Here is an 18524-nt window from a genome sequence, read left to right as displayed (position 1 = left end):
CCTACGCTGAACACCAAGCCAGTCTCTCGACTGCTTTCCAAAGTCACGCACGGAAGGTTGGTAAATACATAGGAATTCCTGCGCAGTACGTCCTCCTGGTGTAAGTATTTGGTTTATAGAAATTAATAAATTTTCGCGATCGTTAAAAAAAGTTTCTTTGGTGCCACCTCCTAGTCATTTGGTTTCGTTCCTCGTTCATTTGGTTGGTTCCATGTCCTCGTCTTTATTGTTGGTTGACGGGAGTAGGTCCGCGATCGGATTTTGTGGGATAATAGGGGCCTTCCGAGTAACTGTCAGTGGTGGGTGCTGTAAAACACCCCTCCCCCAAGATTTGGATTTCGAATGGATGCATTTTCACCGCTGGCGCCATCCAATTCTCACGCTTTGGAGTCACTGCCCATCCCGCCCAACTGCCGTGGTTTACGAGGAAGTGGGAGTGACGTCACGTCTCTGCGACGTCACGTCCTAAGTTTGCTCGCCGCCCGCCGACGCTATCTTGCCCCGGGTCACGATCGTCCGCCACCCTCATTTTACCCCTCACCCCTCGCCACCCCTCCCACGCCCTCAACACCCCCCCCCTACCTACGGCAATCAGAGCGTTCATTTGCGTCATCGGGCGGCCATACCTCCTCCACCCCAACTCTTCGTCTTCTCTTCCGGCTCTTTCCTTTCCCGCATCTCCCCCTCCCCTAACTCCCATCCCCCCTCTCCCCACCCTGAATTTCTTGCCCAACAGACTTGAACTGAAGGAACTTGAAGGGAATCTGCGAATGAAAAAATTAATATCTGACGCTTTATTTTGTCTTCATATTTTGGTGTTGAAGTGAACTGGTTTCAGTTGGATTCAGGGTGGAAAAGGAGATAGTTTTTCCGGAAAAAATGGCACCATTGTAGTCTGGTCGCCAAACCTTATCTCAGGAGACTTCCCCTTCCATGTATATGCCCTATGTTTACGCTGCCATAATGTTTGGGTGTAGACTAGAAGGTTGAGAGTTCAAGTCCGGGCGATGTCTGTGGACATCTCCAGCTTCACCGAAGTCGCGCATAGCCCTGGCCAGGAGAATTTTACAGTTAGAAGGCAGATGGAATGCAATTGGACATCCCCAAACACACCACTACGCCATTTAATGCAAGATTCAACCAACCTACTGGATAAATGCGAATCGTTTGAGTTCAGTGCTGTTCTAATCCCGAAATGCATTGGGAGGCGATACCTCGATGGGAAGTTAATGGAAATTTGCTTCCGGACAAATCTATAAGAGAAGACCTTCTTCCACGCTTTATTCTATTCGAAAATAAAATGCTACCTAATGCTTTTGCAGGATATTATTTAATTATTCCAATGAATGGTTGCCTTATACTCTCCTTATTTATGAGCTTATGGATGTAGATTAATGTGTGGGAAGTGATACTAATTTCCACTTCCAAACCAATGTTGAGGTTTAGCGATGGATTGTGACGTTAGTTGTGAATTGGAAGGTGTTTCTCTTCTAAAGCCAGCAAGAAGATCGGGTCCCGGGTGGCTAACCTCGAAATATTTGGGTATATAATTTAAGGAATGGTAGCCACTAATGAAATTGATTTTCTCTATTAATATGCGCCTTATAGTAAACATTCTGCGCCATCAGCATGGTATAAGATAGCCAAAGGCCACTGTTTTGAGTGTTAAGAGGGGGTGGGGGAATAACCAACTCTTTCACTTCCCCCCTCCCCAAGTTGGCCCATCCTCCCCAGCCACACCCCCCAAACAGACTCCCCTTCACACTTGCCCCCCGGTCCCTGGGCCCAGAGGTGCGAGGGGAGGGAATACGGGTGGGGTTAGCGGGTAGGAGATGCGGGCTTCCTTCCGCGGGATGCTTTTCTCATTTTTTTATCCGCTCCTTTGTCATTCTTCTTTCCTTCCCTCTCTTATCTTCAGCCCTCCGGCCGTCCGGTGTGTAAGGGTCCCATTTCGTAAGTTTTCATCTTCCCTTTGTGGACTCCTTTGAAGGATATGCCCTTCACGTTCTCGCCCGCGCTCCGCCGGGATCGAGTGGCGATCCCGGCGTGGTGACTCTGGGCCCTGGATCCCAAAGATTTTCCTTTTCTTAAGGAAGCCAGGAATCGGGGGGGATGAGAGAGTAAAGGTCTCGCCATCACTCAAGTGGAAATAGGTTGACGGTTTTTAGGATGATGGTCTAGTGTTAAGATAAAGATGAAAATATTTGAGTATCTAAACCGAAGTAAAACATTTATTTCGCCGAGCCTTGATTAATACATGAAATTTTCCCAGGTCGCATTGAGAATATTTCTTGAATATTGTGCGGTGGAATTTCAAAGGAGAGATAATTTTTAAAAGATCAAAGCAATTTTTAAGGACGATGGAAAGTAAAAATAATAGTAATGTCAACATGTTTATGGTTTATGTCTCTCTTCCTGAGATTGTCTGCTGTTGCGGGCTCTGCGAGTTTTTTTTAACTATTTTTAATAAATCAATTAAACCTGTGAATTTATATGTCATTAATACACCTATTAAACTAAAAGTACACATCACAAATGTAGCTATATATAGCTGTAAATTTTTTGAGGTTTCCATTTCCATAATTTTTCACAAATTATGATTAGTTACTAATTTTACCAATGGTACTATATACGTGTAGAATTTTTTTGTTAAAAGATGTGTCATTCGAAAATGTTAGGAGACCCTGGTGTAAACGACTGCCACTTGAAGGTCGACGTGTCCGCGCCCCTATGTAGCCCACTCGCCGTAAATCTGGCGAGTTGTGCCGTGTGGTCTGCCAATATGAATTGCCGGAACCCCTCAACGTCCAGGAAAGTGTTTATCTGAAAAAATCTTACAAGTTCTTCTCATGGTCTCCAAAAACACATTATAAATTGTTTTACTGACGGAGAGAATAATATATCCTTCGTAATTAATGTTCGTGTTACTCAGCGATGTAATACTCCATAACGCGTTCATTATCTCAAGCGTGTAGGCCATACTCGACCCAGTTGGAATGTGGCTTAAAGGCTCGTTAGAGTGGGGCACCAAAGTATTTCCACGGGGCAATTCCCAACCACTGTAACCTTATTTGTTCATCGACGCTGGGTCCTCTTGAACAATGCGGAAGGCGACCTGCTTAAGCATTCATTAGTCTAAAGAGGTAACATTCTCATTAATTCGAACGATGCACGTTAATTAAAATTGCCTGTGTAAATATTTATTCCCCGCAGTGCTTTTCATTGACGCCTCTGTCGTAATGTTTAATGGGTTACCCATTTGTTTTAAGAATCTTTTGTTTTTGTGTTACCCCTTTTCCAACTCCTCACACGGCAAATTCCTCCCTTTTTTTTCATTATTTGTTTTGGCATTTGTGAGGCAGCTTGATGCGCCTCCATTTTGTCTACGATTGGTTAGATTTCTGTGGCTGATTTTCTAAAATAATGATGCGGACATTTGTATGAGTAAAATTGGGCGAATAAAAAGGCGGTTCCTTACGCACAGATGTCTCCATCGTGTAAGGTGATTATGATGGCCAACGTGTCCATTAGATGTTGAGTATGTGCACTGTCTCAGGTGAACGGAAATGAATTAAATCGGCTGGTATTATAACTGAAGGCATCCAATTAACAGTTATATCTCTAATGAAATAAAGTTTACAAGATATCATATTAGAGTAGAAAATAGGTAATGTGAAGGTAGTTCATGACGACTTCATCTATAGTGAAAAAATATTAATTAAAAAAAAAATTCGTTTCTTCGAAAGAAACAAACTGCGAAAATTTTTCCCAGTTTTTTCAAATAAAACTGGGAAAATTGCTAAAATAAATTGCTTTAATAAAATTTCTAAATTAAATTGCTTTAATAAAACAGTCGTCCAACCAGTTACTCCTGTGATTGAAGCATCGGGTACAAGGGAATATAATTTAGAAAAAGCTCTTGTATGAAAAGCTCTAGAAGAAAAGGGAAGTTGGAACGAAGAAGGGCAACATGGCTGGAGATTGACGTGAAGTATGGGAGTACAGCGGGATGTTTAGTTTGGGGAAATATTTTGCCAAACTCCTTAATTTTATGTTCTCATGTACCTGATGATATCCTCATAGATGAATATGCATGTGCGATGGCCTTATAAAATCATTATATTCATAAATAAATTCTGAGTATTCTTTTGACTACATGTATACGGACTTAATGAACAAAATGGCGCCTAACACAAAGTGAAATTCTTATGATCCTTGTAAGAATTTTGTCAAATTTGGAATACTTAATTTCCTGTTCACCGAAAATCCGAAATTTTAAGACAACCACACTAAAAATACTACTTTTAATTCGTTGACCACTCAAATTTGTTGATATGGTAGATGGAATGGATAAATTTTGGAGATCACTATTTCTACATCGTGTGAATGAATTAATTTCAAATGTTTTACTCTCTACGCGGTAGCATCCTTGAGTAAATATTACTTGAAGGGTATAGTGTAGCAAAAATTAAAGAATGGAATAGAGCCTCTTATGGTAAAAGGTTTAATGTTAATTTTTTTGTTTTGCAACCCAAGTCCCCTTAGTTATCAACTATTTGGTAATTCGTTAACCTTCAAAGGTGTAAAATTGAACGCATGGGTGCGTTTGTACATGCATGTGCATTTTCTCACGTGCATATGCTTGAACACAAGTTTTCCCGAATTGCGGATTTTGATGATGTACGTCTGAGCGAACCCTTCGGACTCATTCTGCTCAACATTTAAGGTTGCTGATCACGTCGATTTCGTCATAGTCGGCGCCGCTTTAGGGAACGCGGTTCAACGTTCAGCGGTGTGATGTAGGCAAGGCAAGTGGAGGTAAACACCAGCGAAAAAAAAGTGCAAGTGTGCTCGTGAAACATGCCAGAAAACGTTGTCTGAACGTTTGCTCTGTTAGCTCTCTCTCTCGTCGAGTTCCGAGTGGAGTTCCTGCGAATCGCAGCGCTCGCAAATGGACCGAGATGGCGGCGGTTCTCAGCTTGGGTTTTGGGTCAATGGGTATGAGGCAAATGGGCGCGAGAGCCGCCCCGCGGACCACTCCGTGGGCCGCCGAGTGTTGTCGCAATTCACACGGAAGCGTGATTATATTTTTATTCCGATTGGTTTGAAGTACAATCCAGTTCCGGCATCTGACCATCATAAAATCCGTGGAGACCTTTCAAGTGAATGGAGCCCGCTGGGTGGTTGATTCCGAGTCCCTTGCAATACACATGCGATGTTTACAGCGAACGGGCACTGCAAGAATCGATTAGTTCGGGTAGGGGGAGTAAAATTATGTACTTGACTTCGGCTTTAGCGATGAAGTAATGTGGATCGCATCTCGATCACTCCCGTTATTAATCAGCCACGGTCGCGTCATTTTTTTATCTTTTCATCAGCACAATTTTAATGTATTTTTTTCTTTGCCAAATAAAATGTATTAATAAAGGGTTGTAATGTTTCTTTTCTTCTTTTTCTTTCACCGAAGGACGATCATATTCACCGCGAAATAATTGGTGCGTTGAGATTGATATCGTTTTTAAAGTATTGCTGATTTTCAAATTCTAATGGATTAACCGTGACAATAAAAGAGAAAAGGTTTATTTTATTATTTAATTTGCGAACGACGTGGAGAAATTTTCAATATTTGGGATTGAATTTTTACGAATTTGTGTACATTATAAAAAAAACACCGATTTTTGACTAATGCCATTGTTTTTTTAATTGAGTCTGTGCAAAAAAACTGGATGAAATAATCTCATGCGACAGTCGTTTGTGATATGATACAGTATTAGTTATTTTATCTCTTGATTTCCTTGAATTATTCATCCGATTCGGATTCTAACTTCAATGCGTATTTTCATCATTCCAATTTTGTACCATGTTGGATCACTTAACGCCATTCTTTGCTATTGAACGTGAAAAGGCGAGATATTTTTTGTTTCTTGTTGTTCGAAGATTGAAAAAGGAAAATGAGCTGTTCCTCCGTCACTCAGGTAGAAATAAATTAATAACTTGCCTGTTAAAAGTTCAACTTCAGCTTCTTAAAGCAGCGTACAACTGCTAAAAATGAGCATTATGTAAAGTAAATGTGTATAGGAAATGTTATTGTAGTTTATAAATATGGACATTTAAGAGCTCGCGGATCGAGCCTACAATATGGTTTTCGCGATTAACTGGCTAACTTATTTCTATTCACAATACTTGTGATTCTATTCTCATCACTGTTTTTATTCCATGAATTTGGAGAAAAACTAGAATGCGTTCCCGTTTGTTCTCGTACCACTGCCTAATTAGGTTCTCGGCATTTTCTATCAAATACCACTCAAACTACAATTCTGTTTTCTTAAGACCTCACATTTTCATGTTTATGGCTCTAAACATTCCTTAGGTCAATGTGTATTCCTTAAGATACTAAGATAAATCATAATCCAACTTGGTTTCGTTTGTTTCATTTCACTTCCGTCTCCAGTGAATCAGTCAGCCCGGGGCCCGTTCCATTGTTGCATTGACAAGTGAGCGTTCGTTAATTTTCGACGATTTTATTTTCCAACTCACATCCCTGAATACCGATTGTCGCGTAGTTAAGAGCGTTGTCGAAAGGCACATCGGAACGGTACCCTGATTGTCAGCACATTGACTTAGGAGCCAAATGCCATTTCTTCTCTCTTCCGCGTCTCTCCCGGCTGGAGATGCAGGCAGCCCGTCTTCAACTTCCCCTCGCCCCATCGCCTCGCGTCTCCGTCGTCGGATTTTTTGAAAGCTTCATTTGCATCGCCTTCGGCCAGGAGGTGGAGAGAAAACTTTGGATGGGGCGAAGCACTTGTTGTAACGTGATTTCGGCTTAGGTTGCTCCGTCCTGACATTGAATTAAGGTCACCTTCCTTCTCTCGCGCCGTTCCCTCACGACGACTCTCGTCATTCTCTCTTATCTTTTTTTCCTCCTTTTTTATTCCGATACTCTTCTTGCTCCTTTTTAGTCTTCTCACTGCTATCCAGGTCGTTCTTTCCGTGTCGCTTCCATTTGGGAGCGACACAGGAAATTTGTGCGCATTACCAACTTCCCGTGTTTGCATAGTTGCCCGCCGTGGCCCCGTCCCATGCCGGGCTCCCGTCTGCGATCCCTCGGCCATTTCCGTTTGGATTTCTGGGAAACTTCTCGTCCGTGGCAAAATTCTAATCCACTTGTGTGTGTCATCTCCAGCTGGAATATAAGAAATGTTCCTTCCCAGACGCGTTTAACACTTGTCGAAAAAAGATTCTGGTTGTTAGATTTGAATTTTGAGCGTGTACTTACGCTGTTATGTCAGTGCAAGTTCACTGTCGTACGGGTTAGGGTTTGAGGAGGTTGATATAATTCGCTGGAAATGTCTTCGCCTAAATGATTTCTACTTGAAACAATTTGCACTTTTTTTCGGGGAATAAAGCCCTTTGCAAAGTCGAAATTTTTCCGGAAATTATTGTATCGTCTGGAGACTGAACCAATCTAATTTCGAGTAGAATTCCTTGCAGTATGGCATGCCCGTGAATAACATTTTTCCCTTTCCATTTAATGAGAATCTTATGATTTTGAATGTTTATTTGAGATGAAATTGGTCGAGGGGAGAATTAATCAAAATCTTTTAAACAGTTCTCTCGTAGCCAGCTAGTATTTATTTTGTAGGATGATGCGTCGGACATCGAACACCGGACACGTAACTTTTCATATTGTGAGTTATCACAGTCTACGTATTCCTATACCCAGCGGCGGTAGAAATAATTTAGAAAATTGTCGGAGTGAAAATTCTGTATTTTCCTTATTTCTCATTATTCAGATCGGGCGTTGTCTTTGAAATTACCCACTCGATTTGGACATTTTCTCCAACGCTGTCTGGGTAACGGTTAGTCTACCGAATATTGGTCGGCGTAATATTTCATTTCTCCCATGACCCTTATTCATTACATCCCGTTTCCTCTTTGCTGCCCAATTTTTTTATTCTCAATTATCTGGCTATACCCGCGTTTATATTTGCTTTTCATTCCTTCTCACATTGTCAATATCGCAAACGAAGCTGTAAACTTAGTGGTAGTTGTGTGTACTTTGAATGTTTGAATTTTGGATGGGAAAATTTGATCGCATTGTTTTGGCGGGGAGCTTATTTAAAAAAATAATAATTGTGAATCGTTTTTTATCGCGGATATTTTATGCATTGTAGGGGTGAAATTTCGGAGAACAAATAATTTCGTCATGGTTATGAGAAGTATCTTATTTGTCCAATGCTAGCGTATTTACAATGCACACACACACACATATATATATATATATATATATATATATATATATATATATATATATATATATATATATTTTTTTTTTTTTTAAAGTAATCTATCGGTTAAGGTAGGTTTTTGGACTGACACAACTACCAAACAAATATTTTATTACTCCTAACAAAACACAAAATCAATCATCCTACTCTATATCAGGTCCCTCTTCATCTCTGAGTACTTCCTTCCTCCCTTCATCCCGTCCAACAACCCTATCCTGTTCCTTCCCTTTCCTCTTTTGCCCAACATTCTACCCTCTATCACAGTCTTCAACATCCCACTGCCGGTCAACACCCCCTTCATCCACTTTTCCTGCCTCCATAGGATTGCTCCCAACAAACCCCTCTCTTCGCCCACCATACCAAGTACTTCCTCATTTGTTTTCTTCTCTGTCCATTTCACCTTCTCCATTCTTCTCCACACCCACATTTCAAAAGCCTCCAATCTACGTCTATCCTCCTGCTTCAATGACCACGTTTCCGCTCCGTACATAGCTACGCTCCATATCAAAGTTTTTACGAGTCTTTTCTTAACATCCTTACTCAAAGTCCCTGTCATCAACTCCCTCCTCCTTGTGAAAGCCTCTTTGCCTAGCGCAATTCTTCTCCTTACGTCCCTACTACTTTGACCGTGTTGGTCCAAAACACTACCGAGATACGTAAACTGTTCTACCTGCTCTAGCTTTTGCCCTCCTATTTTAATGTTAAGCTTGGCCTTTTTCTTTCTAGAAAATCGCATAACCTTTGTTTTATTAATATTGATTCTCATCCCATACCTGTCGCACTGAATTTCCAATTCACTAAGCAATGCTTGCAGCCCCTTGGCTGACTGACAAACTAAAGCTTGGTCATCAGCAAACCTAACTGATTTTACGACTTCCCCGCCCACTTTCATTCCTACCTCGAGTTCTTCCCATGCCTCTTTGATCATTTCTTCTGCGTACAGGTTGAACAGCAACGGTGATAATGGGCAACCCTGCCTTACACCCCTTCCTAACACTGCCCATCCTGACTCCCCGTTTCCCACCCTCACCTGGGCAGTCTGAGACATGTACAGATTGCGGATTAGCCTCCTTTCCCTCAAATCTATTCCTATTTTCTGCAATATACTCATTAGTTTTTCCCAATTTACTCTATCAAACGCTTTTTCGAAATCTACGAAACAGGCAAATACCTCCTGGTTGTGTTCTATATTCCTCTCGATTAATAATCTCATTATTGCAGTGGCTCTCCCCTTCCTAAACCCAAACTGATCATCCCCTAAGTAATCATTTGCCCTACTCTCTATTCTTTTGTTTATGATCCTGAGAACAACTTTAGCTGCGTGGGATATCAAACTAATTGTCCTATAGTCCTCACATGACGTGGCCTTTACCTTTTTCGGAATAGGAACTAAAACTGATCTCACAAAGTCTTCCGGCCAGATTCCCTCCTCATAAATACTACGGATCAGCCCGTATAGCCTCTTCCTCCCACTTTTTCCTAAGCATTTTAAAAGTTCCACGGGAATGTTAATTACCCCCACGGCCTTATTTAGTTTCATCTCCCTTAATGCCCTTTCTATCTCATTGTCTAGTATGCCTGGACCTAAGCTATCTTCCTCTACGTCATGTTCCTTTTCAATGTCTAACTTTGTTGGTCTAAGCTCTTTACTATACAGGTCTTCTACATATTCCTTCCATCTCTCTTGGATCTTTCCTGCGTCAACTATTACCTTACCGGCCTTATCTCTAACTGCTATCGTTGATCTCCCTTCCTTACTTCCCGATAAAGATTTAACTATGCTGTAAAGCGCACCGATTTCCCCCTTCCTCTGCAGACTTTCCATATTCTCGCACTGCGTCTTCCACCATGCTTCCTTTGCTTTATTTGTTGCCCGCCTCAATTTATTGTTCAATTCTTTGTACTTCATTTTGCCTAATTCTGTATTTATATTCTTTCATTTTCGCCGCTCATCCATTTTTGTAATCATCTCATCCGTGATCCATGGTTTACGAGTCCTTTTAGCGTTAACGGTTCCAATAGTGTCTTTTGCCGCTTTAGACAACCCTTTTTTGATACATTCCCATTTTTCTTCAATAGTACTTAGCTCTTTACCGTCCTCCATGATTTTCTCTACCGCCTGTTTGTATTCCTTTCTTTTCAACCCATTTAATGCTTCTACATTCCATTTTCTAACTCGCCGCCCCTGCCTTATCTTTTTAAAACGTACGCTACATTTCATAACAACTAAATTGTGGTCTGAGTCCGCATCCGCTCCCGGGAAGCTGTGGGAATTTATCACACTGTTCCTAAACCTGTGTCTAACCAGGATATAATCTAGCTGATATCTTCCCGAGTCACCTGCCATTTTCCATGTATACCTGCGTCTTTTGTGGTGTCTGAACCAAGTGTTGGTGATAACTAACCCCTGTCTCCTGCAGAACTCAACTGCTTTCTCCCCGCGGTCATTCCTCGTGCCTAAACCGTAGTCCCCCACCTCATCACCATCTCTTCCTTCGCCTACTGTCGCATTCCAATCCCCCATCACTATCAAATGTTTCCCTGCAGGAACACATGCAATCATGTCCTCTAACTGATCGTATATCCTATCGACCTCTTCTTCCTTATGGTTGCTCGGTGGCATGTATACCTGGATAATAACTAAGTTCGTCAGTTCTGCTTTTATCTCCACTAGTAGTATTCTATCCGTTACCTGCTCTATGTTGACTACGCTTCTTCCTACCTCTTCAGTTAATACTATGGCGACCCCTCGTTGGCTCTCGTCCCCACCGCTGTATATTATTCTATACTTATCACTCCAGTAATCCCCGCTATCTTTCCATCTCACCTCGCATAGACCTAAAATATCTATATTTCCCCTTTCCATCTCTCGCTTAACATTCTCCAATTTCCCCGTCCTCATCATTGTCCTAACATTCCACGTTCCTATTCTAACTAATTTGGTCTTCTTCTCCTGCGTCTTCTGTCCTGCTGCTGCTGGTTTTCCCTTGCAAGGGTTTCGTGGGATGACGACCGCGGAAGCCTTGCCTCCCCCGCTGCCGGGCACGACACACGGCCGATTGGGCCGAGCCCCGTGGTTGCCAGGACTCAAAATATCTCTATTGTCCATCACATTGTTCTTGGGAATGATAATTGAGGTGGTTTCCCGTTGCCTTCCTCAATAGTGTTTTTAACGTGACACCATCACTTACTGGCCGCCCCACTGGGGTCAGACGCCATTGCAGCCGCCTCACTGAGGAACAGACGCTGCGTGGACTACCTTTCGTCTGGCTCCTAACCTTCGACCTATCTGGCATGGGTGACCCTACCAGGAGCAATTTTTATTACTCCCGCCAGTACAGCTCTAGGGGTCATCGGAACGCACAAGCCCTTCCACCACGTCAAGGTTGTAGTCCGGGGAGGGATATATATATATATATATATATATATATATATATATATATATAAACTTTTATTAAAACATTTAAGCACATAGAAAAGACATTCACATATTTAGTTTTGACGTTTCGACGGCATCAGCATCTGATGATGAAGGCTGTGTCGTCAAAACGAAATATGTTAGTATGTTTCTGTGTTTAAATTTTTAAACCAAATTTTTATACGAGTATATTTGTGTCGTCGCCGAAGAGCGTTCTTTTTCTAAGATACATATGTATTTATATGGTTATGGCTTATATCCCCTAACCCATTTAAAATTAAATGCATTTCCTATAGTAGTTATTCTTTCAACCCCTCCCGGTTAATAATGTTGCGGGTGTATATTGAACCGACCTCTGAACAAAAGGATACATAATTTTATAAACTATATATTTTTTATAGTAATAATCTACTAGCTTAGGGTGGGCAATTCATGGGCCCTGACATTGCACACTACAGTACTCGGAAGCCCTAAAATGACTCCAAATACCCGAGCACCTTCATATTTGCTCAGCTGAACATACTGCCTCGATTAAACTTTAAAATGCCTATTCTTTTCCTGCCTCTACCTCGCATCCCCAGAATTTTCTTCTCTGTATCTCCTCTTTTTTAGAATCTCATTGTCCTTCATTTTCTCGTTCATCCACGTGTTCTAAGTATGTCGACTTCCTAAGATTTCTTGATAACATCCTCTCTTTGTGTATCATACGCCTCGAAGAGTCGTCCTTGTACTCTCGTGAGTCAAATCGTTGAAGTCTGAAGTGTTGATGGGCCACGCGACCCTATAATTAATTTTCAATGACGACATAACTGAATTTAATTGTAAATTAAAACTGTGTTGGTCGAATTGGGCCAATCGCGGATCAACGGTTTTACGATGGCAATTATAAATAAATAATAATAAAAGTGTACGAGTTCCATAAGTAATTATTAATTTATAATCGTTATATTGATCTATAACCGCCATTGGTGCGTACCGCAAGAAACAATCAATTCGGCAAGTCTGAAAATAGTCTCCTGTGTCCCTTGTCAACTTCGGACTAATAAAAAGGGGACTGCCACGTTTACCCATTACTGAACGTGTAGCATATGAGTCGGGATTTTTCATTAAAAAGATAATCCACGACTCTATGGAAGACCATATCTCACACATCTAACGGTCGCAGTTCTGTTGGATTCCGGATGCCTTGATTTTCGACGGTTCATTCGTGGCCCGATGCGTGCGAATTGAATTTTATATCTGATCCTGTTAGCTGTGTGCGGGTAGAGCGAGTGCTCTCGCCCACGTACTCGAATTCCCCGTTTCGGAGGTCTATAGTTTCGTGCGTGGGTTTTATCTTGACATGTGAGGGAATTCCTGTTGATCAGATTACGCGTCAGATCACCGTAGCAATATTTTTTTACCGTGAATGGTCTATTGATAATATTATTATGTTATTAGTGATCACGGTTTTATCTGCTTCGACGTCAAATTTATTTTATTTGGAAGTAGCGTTACCGTGTTGAGAAGTTGTTTTCACACGTGTTTAAGAGGCAAGTTGTTCCATTTGGAGATTTTATCTCGGCTATATTAAAGACCTCAGGCGCCGCCCAGTGTATTGTAGTGTTCACTTTCAAAATGAAAATAACTTTAAATAATGTGCGCTTCTTCGAATCTTATAATTGGGTATTATTGGTATTCAACCAGTTAACGTGGGTTTCGGATGTACACAAAATATGCAACGATACAGCTGCATAAATGACATAGTAAAACATAATATCACGTCTGACACTACTACCCCCTCTTCAGCTCTGTATACTTCCTTCCCCTCTTCATCCCGTCCAACATCCCTATCCTATTCTTGCCCTTCCCTCGTTTGCCTAGCCCTTTCTCTCTACCACAGTGTTCAAAATCGCATTGGCAATCAAAATGCTCTGTATCCCTCTCTTCAGCCTCTTTTGGATTTCTCCCAACAATCCTCTCTCCTCCTTCACTATGCCTATCACTTCCACGTTTGTTTTTCTTTGTGGGCATATCGTCTTTTCTATCTTTCTCCGCACCCAAATGTCAAAAACCTCCAATCTACGCCTATCTTGCCTCGATGACCACGTTTCCGCTCCGCACAAAGTCACGCTCTACATCCAAGTTTTTACGAGTCTTTCCTTAACATCCTTAGTCAAGGTTCCTGTCATCAATTTCTTCTTCCTTGTGAAAGATTCTTTGTCTAACGCAATTCTTCTACTCATGTCCCTGATACTTTGACCGTTTTGGTCCAAGATACTTCTGAGATAGGTCAACTGTCACATCAGCTCCAGTTTATGGCCTCATATTTTAACAAATAACTTGGCTTTTCTCTTTCTACAAAACAACGCAACCTTAGCCTTTCCTACTTTTCCTCTCATCCCCTATCTATCGCACTGACGCTTTCCCGGGCGCTGAGCAACGCTTGCAACCTCATGGCTGACTGGCAAGCCGAAGCTTGATCATCTTGTTATCCATTGCAATTCGCTGTTGGCTAACTGTTAAAGAACCACATGGGAAAACTATCTTCATAGATACAATTAAAATTTTTACTAACCGATCCACATTTTTTGTCGAAAACTGAGCGGGTAAATAAAATCGGCGAGCCATGCAATTATATTTTCATTTCGAAAAATGCCTTCTCCTGGACAATATGCAACCTTAATGGGAACAATTGATTTTCCTTTCAGATTCATCCCGAGTTTTAGGCACTCCACTATGCATTTTTAATATTTCGCTTCGTGTGAATGGCGATTATCTTGGTGGTCGTGGGATTATATAGCGATCCGCGCTCGTCGACATGATCAATGCGATGTTCATTGTCGTGAAGATGGCGCGCTTACCTACGCGAGATATTTTCCTGCAATTTCGAGAACTCGTGACGCACTTTTTTATGATCGTGCTGCCCAAATATTTATGTGCCACAAAGTGAGTAAGCGAGGGAGGTGTGTTTTACCACCGCTGCATGTTTGACTAGTGGCGGAGAGAAGGAGGCGTAACGCAAACATCAGCGCGGTATCTCCTTATCTCGTTTCCGAATGCAGCGTTTCATTCGCCTTTTTTTCCCGAAACCGTTCGAAGTGCACTCGCGAGCATCATAAAAGTGTGACGCACTAGCGTGCATTTTTTTTAAATTTTCCCGATCTTTTTGCACGCTCGTTTCCTCCCGCGCGACGCCCGTCGTTACAAAAGAAGGAATTTATTTCACACCTGAGGTGTGAGAGATCGCTTCAGCAGCTGGGGAGTTATGAGGAAAAAAATGGTGATGAGTGGAGTCAATATTCCCGCAAGGCGGCACTCCTTGCGTCGACTTCTGCGTGATGACGGGAAGCGACGGTGCCACACTGACCCCCCCCCCCAAATAAGTGACCATGGAACGGAATCCCAAAAATATTTAAGCGTTGACTTATTAGAGCTTTTAGTCCTTAAGTTTCCCTGGAAACAGCCTCTTTAGCAGTAGATATGGGAGTGAAACGGAATATTTGCAAGTCCCGAATCCAGGATCATCGGGTCCCAATGATGCCGGGAACTAAGAACCATCGAAGTTACCGCGAGTGGATCTTCGAAGCTCATTGCGTAAATTCAGAAACGCTGTAAAATGTCCCCACGGCGTACTTGTGCTGCGTATTTTTCCACGCATTTCTTTCCTAACGGCCACCGCGAACGTTTCAATTGGATATTCTCGCGTGTTCACGTCGACTTCATTTTCAAAGTGTGTCTTCTGATTAAGTCCTAATGTTCGCTCTCTATGTCGTTTGCTTATTTAAGGCGTAAATTACTTAAATAACCCAAGTTTATCGTTATCGTTCTCGCATGGGCTCTGTAATGTCAACTTTAACGCACTATCCCATTTCATTGGCTTCGTAAAACTTTATTCGGAAATCGTAAAATATGAATTGGTACATATTGGCTTACGAGCTTTGTTTTTTTTTCTCCGACGATCGTATAACGCATTATGCCCATAAAATTCCAAGAGCGGTGGCTCATAAAACTCACCTGTTTTCCCCGTTCTATTTTAATAATGTCTTTATCGAACTAAGTAGTACAGAGATGTCAAGGGAAAAAATACCAATATCCTCAATATTCTCGAGATTATTTAAGCGCAGTGCCATTTAATACCGTAATGGGCGTTGATCTGAGTCTTCAGTAGTTATATATTATTTTACATTTACATATCTATTTATCAATTCTGATAATGAAATATTTACCCTCCAGATGAAGTACCATATTTAAGGACGGTGTAATTAGTATATTTTTTCCTGTTCGTAGGTGTGTGTTTTACGTGGTGTAACTGAAATTTTGTAAATGTAACTCACATTTAAATAATTCAATAGAGCTCTTCATTTATTTATTTCACCATTCTTCCAACAATTGCCTTTTCGGGAATGATTCTCGTACTCGCGGGAAATAGCAAATCAATTACGTGCATTATAGTGGTTTGGTTGGTTTATCGCAATTTCAATCGTTGGGATGATGGAGTCGCTGTCTGAAACATTATATTTAACTTCAGTCCTCATTAAATTTCACGAGAAAGCATGAATTTGAATATAACTATCTACTACACATTTCGGCTGAAAGAAATTCATTTATAACATGGCTTCGGAATTAATGTTTCTGTTTCGTGTGTGTCTGTAAATTTTTCCGACAATTCATGTGGAGTTCCAGTGATACATAATTTCATCATACTAAAAAATGTACTGTACCCACCCCATTCCGGTTCATTTTTCCGCTCGCTGAACTTAAATAAGGTCTCTTCCCTCCTCTCATTTGACCACCTCATCAGTTTTACAGTAGCTTTGAACAAATACCAGCAATGGCTAAATAACCAAGTCAATTTTCATTTTTTGAAGAACCTATATGGTTGTAAGAACTGAGAAATAAGTGGTTCGTCCATTATAATTTCCCAAACCCAATTACGACTTTATACGTAATGATTTGCCCCGAAAATAAAATCGGCTTGGTTTGCAAATATTGTTGGTAATGGTTTGTAAAAAGGAATCACGCTAAATCTGTATCCAATGTGTAATTATTAGCAAATGAGCTTGTCTATTTTTAAAATGCTGTTTTCTTTTGGATGGCTTGAAAAACCTGAAGGTCTAATGTGCTTTCTTATTCGTTTTTTCAGTGTGTGTTGTACCTGTGGGCGCTGAAAATATGTTACCCTACCACGTTATTTTTATTACGGGGAAACCATGAGTGTAGGCATCTAACGGAATACTTCACGTTTAAACAAGAATGTAAGTACCTTTCTATTTCTCATTCTTACCTCTGTATGTAGCGTTATTCTCGCCGTAGTTGGTTTATCTCTGCGAATTTTTCTGGTCATGAACTAAAACTTAGGCTAAACCAATGTCTCGGATGTTTTTCTTTCAACTATCACAGAATAATTATTTTGATATAATTAGTTTCACGATTGCTTATCTATTCTGGAAAAAATTGCTAGCACATGATGAAAAATTTTAAGAAAACTTAAAAAGTATCAAGACATTGTATCAAGTATCACTTTGTAAAAAATTCAAATATCCCTTATAATAGAAAAATAAATTCGCCAAATTTGCTCGCCGAATTTGAGACATAAACGACCATGTATTCGTGATCAAGTAGATAAATATTAAGGTTTCTATTTCCAGCATCTACGGGATAGCATTGGGAAAATTCATGCAAAGAAATCACACTTCTAAGAAATGTAATATTTGAGAAATGTGTATTTGGACAATAATTCGAGCATTCAAAGCATTTGGAAATCACATTAGAGGGCAATGATTCTAAAATATGAAAAGTTTTGAGAGAAAACTACCGCAGGTTGTGCCAAACAACCGCGGAATGCCGAAAGGCTCACGCCTGATTACGCACAAAGAAATCCGAGACGGAGTCCCTGTGGACGTGATGCGTCGACGCTGCGGGTAAAACCGAAATAGTATATTTATTGAAGTACATTTATTTCCTTGAATTGTGATATGTGTGTCCTATATCCTGTGATATGTGTGTATTGTGTTTTGAAATCTGTTAAAAAGTTGCCTCTAGCTAAGTGGGCTACGTTGCTTTGCTCACGATTACAAAGCGAGTACGAGCTATAATATGTACCTTTGTTTTCCCTGAAAAATTACTGCATACAAAATTGGAAATTTCTCTTTCAAAATTAACTCTCTGTATATGTTTTCAAAACGTCGGCGCCATGATATCATGACCGCCGACGACGTGTCTGCAAGGGTTCGTAATGCCCAATGGGAAAGCCAGACTCTTGGTTTGGTTATCAAAGGACATGCGGACTTACTAAAACTGTCGCACTCACGAACGTACATTTTATTCTATGCCACCATAACTCCATCATCACCTCACTCAATGGGTCATGCATTTCGATATATGTCAAACCTCGCAATTCAGAGAAAACGGATCATCACGCTGATATTCTGTCCTAAGCGATTAAACTTTAAGTATTATTAAATCTTATCAATCTAGTGGCAGCTTTTCAGACTCTGTCCGCTGTACTATGCAGCTATCCTATGTCTTGTATTCATCAAGATTTACCGAGTGTTATAAGCTCAACCGTATATTTCTGTCTACTGGTCTACTACTGACTACCATTCCCAGGAAAAATAGTGGGTGTCCAAATTAATGTGGAACGCTTCTCATTCTTTGTGGCATTGCATGTGTATTAATTCGCTGGGTGATAATCTAGGGGAGCTGGGTTCGACAAACGGTCTAGATGCATGTTTTTTACGCTGCGAATTTCTCTCGTTTTATGTACACTTATTGCGTTTTTTGCTTAGAGACATTGAGGATACCGCCCAAGTCTCTCAGATCATTGGAAGTTTGGA

The 18524-nt window shown here is 40.9% G+C and overlaps 1 protein-coding gene across 3 annotated transcripts in view; it reads left to right on the top strand.

The window, feature by feature from the left end:
* The window catches only part of LOC139700975 (serine/threonine-protein phosphatase 2B catalytic subunit 2-like), a 779444-nt gene that overhangs the window by 565409 nt on the left and 195511 nt on the right, over window positions 1-18524 (top strand). For all 3 annotated transcript variants that reach the window (XM_071599506.1, XM_071599505.1, XM_071599504.1), the window contains exon 4: window positions 16832-16943. In XM_071599506.1, the coding sequence (XP_071455607.1) occupies window positions 16832-16943 (112 nt within the window). The remainder of the gene's footprint in view (window positions 1-16831; window positions 16944-18524) is intronic.

Source organism: Hetaerina americana, unplaced genomic scaffold (assembly GCF_022747635.1).
Source record: "Hetaerina americana unplaced genomic scaffold, ioHetAmer1.1.p SCAF_11, whole genome shotgun sequence".
NCBI classification, from domain to species: domain Eukaryota; kingdom Metazoa; phylum Arthropoda; class Insecta; order Odonata; family Calopterygidae; genus Hetaerina; species Hetaerina americana.
This window is presented reverse-complemented; position numbering and strand designations above follow the sequence as displayed.